Source organism: Microcebus murinus, chromosome 5 (assembly GCF_040939455.1).
Source record: "Microcebus murinus isolate Inina chromosome 5, M.murinus_Inina_mat1.0, whole genome shotgun sequence".
NCBI classification, from domain to species: Eukaryota; Metazoa; Chordata; class Mammalia; order Primates; family Cheirogaleidae; genus Microcebus; species Microcebus murinus.
The window spans coordinates 51,565,276-51,573,046 of record NC_134108.1 but is presented as its reverse complement, the minus strand read 5'-3'; the positions used below and the strand labels follow the sequence as shown (position 1 = coordinate 51,573,046).

The window sequence follows — 7,771 nt, the reverse complement described above, 5'->3', positions numbered from 1 at the left end:
GCTAAGTGATAGGACGCAAAACAACAGACTGTGACCACCTACTGTTTATTGATTTTACAAGTATTTATTGAGTACCTTTTGTACGTGGTATTGCGCTAGGTACTGTGGAGGGGGGGAAGAAAACTACAACTATGATTCCACTATTGCCCTTGAAAATTTTATGACCCCTTCTGGCACACAAGAAACACACAAATCAAATAACAATACGAGGTGCTATCTGATTAAACTGTCAAGTGGATATTACCATCTGTAAAGACTGGGGAAGTGGAAGGGAGGAAGAATCACTGTGCCCCATAAGTGTCATTTGCGTAGGTGGACAGGCCAGGGAGGGCGCTCTACAAAACTGTTAAGATTCTCCCTTCCCACACCCCTGCTCCCGATTCATACCAGTTAGCACAGGTGAAAAACGATTAAATGCTTATGTTTTTCCTACATTCACACATGTGAATTTAACAAATGTTAAAAGAGCTGGCATTTTCACAACATTACCATTCTTGAACTAAATGGTTTCCTTCTATTTGATTTCTTGGATAAAGTAAGCTTCAGAGTAGGAGGTCTGTTTGGTAAACACTTGAGAGGAAAATGTGCTTAATGAAGTGAACTACCTCACCAGCTGCCAACCTAGAGATCTTTGATAGAGTCAGCTATTTATTCTGCCATGGTAGCATTGTAGAAACAACCTGAGTGTATGATGCCCATTATTTGTAGAAGACCAGTGTGACTGAACACTGAAACCTCCCAGGTGTGAGCCTTAGAGAAACGTTGCTGTGTACCTAATTAAGGACGCTTCGCCTGTTTCCAATCAGAAGACACCAGTAGAAAAACCAGAAACCTGTTAAGGAGTAGGGTAAACAGGGAAGGTGATTTTACCATGAAACGCTTCTTCATGTGCTGTTTCCTGTAGTACAATTAAATGAAATGTCTCTTTCTCAGTTCTGATTCTTTTCTACCTAAAATTTTTCTTTACCACTCAGTTTATTTAATTTTGCTTCGCACAGTGCCTTGCACATGGTGAACTGGCAAATTATTGAAATGGAAAATTCTTTCTAGTCCTTTGACCTATTTCTGATGGGTTTTTACAAGCCCTTTAACTCTTCCTATGACTATATTGTAAGTAAAAATGTTAATCAGATAATTTTTTAAAACAATTTGAGACTGAAGAGTTAGAAAAACTATTTCATGTTTCCTGAAAGATAGTGACTGTGAAGCAAGTATGTTTCTTTATGCTGTTAGAAAAATTTTTCCTTCAAATTCTCTAACAAGTGTTGAATGTTGAAATTCTTAAAATGGCACATTTAGAATAAGGAGAATTTTCCTCTTATAACGATGGCTTTTAAGACTCCAGATTATTTTCCCCTGTCTCATTATAATGAAGGCATTACAACATGAATTATAGGAGCCTGCCTTTTAATCAGTCTGAACTAGGTTAATTGTAGTGACTCTTGGTAGCAGAACTTAATAGCACAGAAAGTTTGGTTGTAAAATGTATTTTGATCTTGGTGTAAATCTTTAATGTGCAGATGTATGTTTCCTGCCCTTAAGGTAGCTTGTTGGCTAACCTGTAGCATTTTTCATTTACATCATAAGATACGCTTTGATGTTTGAATTGAGTAGTTTCTTGAGCTGATTAGTGAGAATTTTTTTAAAGTATATTCTCTGATATGAGACCATCCCTCCTTAACTGATGGTATATGTAAGCTCTTTCTCTAATCATCTCACTGATTTTATACTTTAAGGAAATGCTTATAAATTCATCTTGTTTTCAAATTTAAGATATGGGCCTATAATAAGGGAGGCTACATATCTTATGGAGATATTGGGGAAAGCAATGCTGGGAGAATTTTATGAACATATATCGAATTTAGTATCTCCATAAAATTTAAGAAAATGAAAATAGGCTGGGTAAGGTGGCTCACGCCTGTAATCCTAGCACTCTGGAAGGCTGAGGCTGAAGGATTGCTTAAGGCCAGGAGTTTGAGACCAACCTGAGCAAGAGTGAAACCCCGTCTCTACAAAAAATGGAAAAAGTAGCCAGGCATAGTGGTGTGTTCCTGTAGTCCTAACTACTCAGGAGGCTGAGGCAGGAGGATTGCTTGGGCCTAGGAGTGTGAGGTTACAGTGAGCTATGATTGTGCCATTGCACTCTAGCCAGGGCAACAGTGAGAATCTGTCTCAAAAAAAAAAGATATGAATTCTCAGTGCTGCTTTTGGAGAGATTTAATAACTAGTGCAGTCTTCTCATTTTATCCAGAAAGTATCTTACCTGAAGTCATATTGCCTGTCCCCACCAGACGCTCATCAGGCCTAACCTTCTTGAAGGCCAAGTCCATGCAGGAGACAGCATCAGATTTCAGTGCTTCTCTACTTTTGTGTTCTTTTTATCAAAGTGGCTTCTAAAATCTGATTACTTTCTTATAGAGCTCATGATAATTTGTTGATTCTTCAAATGATAAAGATGGAAAGAACCAGAGGAGCTCATTCAGGGGAGTGTAGTCTGGCCCCATCTGGGGAAGCAGAATAGTGTAGTGGTCAGGAGCATGGCACCTAAAACCAGAGTACCTGGTGTCAAATCATGCCCCGTAACTCACTGGCTGTGTGGCCTCAGGCAAGTTACTTCTCTAGGCCTCAGCTTCCTCATCTTAAAATAGAGTGTATAAAGTTGTATGTTAGGTAAGCCATGGGAAACATTGCTCAAATGCTTGGCAGTCAGTGGCTGTTGGTGGTTATTATTTATCTCTCCCATTTTATAAACCACTAGACCAGTGGGTTAGATTTTTTTTTTTAAGCTTTGGAAGCCTTTTTTCTGGCCAAGCTTATATAGAAGCAATAAATAACACAGATAAGTAGGAGTGATTCTGGTTGAAAGGAGGGTGCACAGCCCCATCCTTTAGTCCTCCCTGTCCCCAACCACAGCCCTTGAAGGGAACACCAAGGATTTCTTTGACCCTAATTTGGGGGCTGGGGAGGATAAAAATAACTCAGTTCTAAACCACGTAGTTTTTTCATAGATAGAGAAGGTAGAGTCCAGAGAGGGAAAGTAACTTACCAAGTTCACACAGATAATTAACATGAAAGCCAGAGCCAGAGCCAGCGAGTGCCAAACAGAGCACATTTTGTTTCTCTGAAAGAAAGCACTGTGTACATTCAAAGGCTTATTATTTCCATCGGGAGTAATTATACCCAAGAAATGTGACACAGAGAGGAGACTCTCTTTGCCCAAGAAGTGGTGACAAAACCAACAATTGAGTAATTGATAAGTAAATTATGGTACAAACCTGATGGACTTGGACACAGCTTTAAGAAAACTTTTCAAACAAATTTTTAATATCCTAAAAAATGTTATCTAGAAGGTTAAGTCATCTTATTGCTCAAAAACAGGTAAGATACCAAACTCTATGAATAGAACCTCAGTTCTATTAAAAATATTTAATTATGCACATAAGACTGGAAATATACTAAAATATTAACAAGGGTATTCTTTGAGTGGTAAGATTATGAGATTTTTTTTATATTTTCCAAATTTTCTACAGTAAACTTATATAATCAGAAAAATTTTATTGGGGAAGGATGAGATGAATAAAGTATCTAAAGAGGTCAATAATGGATATTTTTTATAATCTAGGCTTTTGAGATAATGTAAAAAAAAGTTATAAAATAAATACATAATTGACATTGGGAAAATCATGTACATATTTAAAGTATGGAAATACATTAAATATTTAAATCTGTTCTAATGTTCTTCAGGCCCTGAAATGTCTCCCAAGTCTCATGCCAAGCACTGTGCATACGTATTAGGTACTCAATAAACTTGTTAACGCCTCATCCCTAGAGTTACTTAGCTATATAATCTTGTCATCCTTCATACAAGCAAAATACTTAGTAAAAATGGTTGATAGTGTACTTAGGATTGCTTAAAAATAGTTTCATTAAAAAACAAATGTTATATACCAGGAAGATGTTTTGTAATAAGTTGGTTTCTGTGTTCCACTTTTTGAAACTAGGTCAATAACTTTTATCTTACTGCTTTTTTCTCATAGCCCTGCCAAGCCCAAACATGTGGAACTAAATCTTAAAACCCCTAAGAATCTTGACAGCTTGGGAAATGAACATAATCCATTTAGCCAGCCAGTTCATAAAGGAAACACTGCCACTAAAATCTCTTTATTTGAAAACAAACGGGCAAACAATAGCCCAAGACACACTGACATTCGAGGCACGAGGAACACGCCTGCCTCTAATAAAACATTTGTTGGAAGGGCGAAGCTGAATTTAGCTAAGAAAGCCAAAGAGATGGAGCAGCCTGAGAAGAAAGTAATGCCAAACAGTCACCAGAACAGTGTGCTGGTGAAGGAAACCTCTGCAGAAGCCAAAGTTCCTGTCCCTGAAGAAGAGATTCTACCAGCGACAGGAGAAATGAAAGCAGTGTCTACTGGGGGTCAAACTCTTGGTTCTCAGCCTAACCAAGGTGATAAAGCAGATGTGCAGACAGATGCTGGCTGTCCTGCAGAACCGGTGGCTACTGCTCTGATTCCTGTCAAGGACCATGAGCTCTTAAGAGAGGATGACTCAAAGACTGCTGACAGCAAAAGTTGTGTACTTGAAAATATGACTGATATAGCACAAGACATCCCCACCATCATTAATACCAAAGATTTACCTCCAACAGCCTTACCAAAGCCACAAGATGAATTTTCTGACTCACAGCCCCCAGCGGAGTCATCTAATGGGCCTTCTCTCTCGCTGTCCGCACCCATTCCCGTGGATGTTCCCAAAGACTCATATGTTCAGTCTCCCGTAAGCAATCTTCCATGCACTGATCTAAAAGTGTCAGAAAACCATAAAGGATGTGTTTTGCCTGTGTCTCATCAGAATCATGAGAAAATGCCACTCTCCAAACCTGGGGGAGCAACAAGCCCTCCTTTGTCCACAGAGCCCAGTCCGGAGGCTGCGGAAAGTGAGGGTCCATCCAAGGTCCTGGTCCAGGTCAGGTCCTTCGTGCTCCCTGTGGACAGCACCCAGGCCGTGAGCTCCCACATCATCTCAGATAGCTCTGAAGTTAGAGAAATGCAGTTGCCAAGTTGTCACAATAATGAACTTGAGGTGGTTTCCGTTGCAAGCTGTGCTCCCCAGCAAGAGGAAGTTGTGGGCAATAGCAGCACATCACCCAAACACACTCATTGCAAAGCAGAACACGTGGCCAAATCTGCCCCGCAAGTCACGCCGTCAGAATTGGAGAGAACTCTGCCAATTCAGGTGCAAAGTCAGGGCAACAAAACACCCCTGGCGACTGAATCCAGTCCTACCAACTCTCCCAGCAGCAGAAATCATTTAGAGACTGCTCAAAAGCCAGATCAAAATGCTGTGAATGGCCAGAATAGCCCTGCCAGTCTTTTGAACGCTTCTGCTGAGAGTGATGATAGTGTCTTTGATTCTTCTTCTGATATGGAAAAATTCACTGAAATTATAAAAAAGATGGATAGCGCAGTTTGTGTGCCCCAGAAGAAAAAGAAGGCCAGGATGCCCAACTCTCCTGCCCCTCACTTTGCCATGCCTCCAATTCATGAAGACAATTTAGAAAAAGTGTTTGATCCCAACGTGTTTACCTTTGGTTTGGGGAAGAAGAAGGAAAACCAATTGGAAATGTCACCGGCTTTACATTTGATGCAGAACCTTGACACAAAATCCAAACTGAGACCCAAACGTGCATCCACCGAACAGAGTATTCTCTTCAAGTCCTTGCACACTAACACTAATGGGAAAAACGAAACTGTGGTGACTCCAGAAATAAATGACAAAGAGAACAGGGATATCACAAATGGTGCAGTTAAGAGATCGAGGCTAGAAAAAAGTGCACTTTTTTCAAGCTTGTTGTCTTCCCTACCACAAGACAAAGTCTTCTCTCCCTCTGTGACATCAGTCAATACTATGACCACAACTTTCAGCACTTCTCAGAACAGTTCCCTGTCTCCGTCTTCAGTGCCACAGCCTGTGACTGAGGGTGCCCCGCCCTGTGGTTCAAACAAAGAACAGCCAAATCTTCCACCCAGCAACTCTTTAAAGGTCTTCAACTTCGACTCATCAAATACGTCTCATTCAGGTTTGAAAAGTCCAAGCCACATCGAAAAATCCCTGCAAAAAGAGGAAACCAAAGAAGAGCTAGATTCACGAAGCAACCTACTTTTGCCAGAAACTAAATTTTCAAAACTGAAGAACAACGACGGTATGGAAAAGGCTAATCATATTGAAAGTGTTTTAAAATCAAACTTGCCGAACTATGGAAACAGTGACAGCGACTTTGTGAGTCTTTTCAAATCAGGCCGGTTTGACCCAAGCACTTCTTTTTCTGGAATGTCATTATCAGATACAATGGTAAGTAACAGCATATGATCATTTATTTGGGGTATTTATTGATAAAGCCAGGAGAGAGGGACGAGGAGAAACTCATGTTATTCGTTTAGAAATGGCAATGCTTATGTACAGTAGTTTTCTATTTATTCATCATATATTTGAAAACCTTCTATGTACAAGGGTCTGTGAGGGTCCAGGAAAAAAGGCATTAAGATTCTTCTTTCTGCCTTTCCTACTCTAACTGCTTCCAGTAAGTAAATGGATGTTTTGAATAAACAAAACAAAACAAAAATTCTTTCAAGGCATTTATAGTCTAGCAGGGAGATTAAGCTACAAATATTTTAAGGCTCCTATGAATTTGTATGTTGTATTATGAAAGGTATAGATAAGGTGCTTTGAGAGTTCAGAGACAGACAAGATACTTTTTTTTTATCTCTTCTGTATAAAATTGTTCAATACTGTCCTTGGAATTTTGAAGATTTATGAAGCAGCCTCCTCTATTTGGAAAGGAAACTTTCCTAATCCTTTTTCTCACACTGTGAGATTCACTTTCTTCCCCTAAGTAGCAATATGTGTTTATCCCATGCAATTGAGAAGGTATTTTCTCTTTGTTGGGAAACAATTTTAATCAGGGAAATAATTTTTTTTCCTGCAAAGTTATGGGGATTAAAGAATTTTGGTTTCCATTCACTTCCCACCTGCTACAAAATAAAGAGAAAAAATAATAAAAACAGAAAGAATTTTGGTTTCCGTTGGGTCTTTCCTTTAATATAATGAACAAAATATGATTTTAAGGAACAATTTTGATTTCTGCATCTTCTTTTTGACTGTCAGAAGTTTTCTTTACTTGGTTTTTGGTGTGAGCTTCTGTCTTTTTGTTACCAAGTTTAATACTCAACATTGAAGAAGGACAGTGAAGGAGGAAGGCGGAATGTAAGATTTGGAGATCGGCCCCGCCAGCCTAGACACCTGAGTGGAGCTCGTATTCTGGGGCCACCCTGTGAACCAGCCCATCTGGCAAGAATGGACTGTGATTCAGCACAGTTTTTCTAGGCAGAAAATACCCTGCACCCTTCCTCATCTGTAGCATGTTTCAGCGTATTGAGGGGCCTTTCCTTCGTAGGAAATTCTATTATAGAATGTGATTTTGGAAGCTCTTCCAAAATGTATAGTTGGGTTTCCAGCAGAGGTGCAGATGCCTTTTTCATGTGATTTCATAAACCAGTGGGTTTCAAACTTTTTGGTCTTGGGACCTTTTCACATTTAAAAATTATTGAGAACTCCAATAGAGCTTTTGTTTATATGAGATATGCCCATCAGAATTTACTGTATTTGATATTAACACTGAGAAAATTGTAAAACACCAGAATACACAAGTGCGTGTTCCATCGGCCATCAGAGCAACGATGTCATCACATGTCAT

General features: G+C 39.5%; 1 protein-coding gene across 2 annotated transcripts in view; it reads left to right on the top strand.

Annotated features, from left to right (window-relative positions):
• Positions 1–7,771, top strand: part of CRYBG1 (crystallin beta-gamma domain containing 1) — a 188,576-nt gene that overhangs the window by 140,262 nt on the left and 40,543 nt on the right. For both annotated transcript variants that reach the window (XM_012753155.3, XM_076003089.1), the window contains one exon: positions 4,038–6,369. In XM_012753155.3, coding sequence (XP_012608609.1) covers positions 4,038–6,369 — 2,332 coding nt within the window. The remainder of the gene's footprint in view (positions 1–4,037; positions 6,370–7,771) is intronic.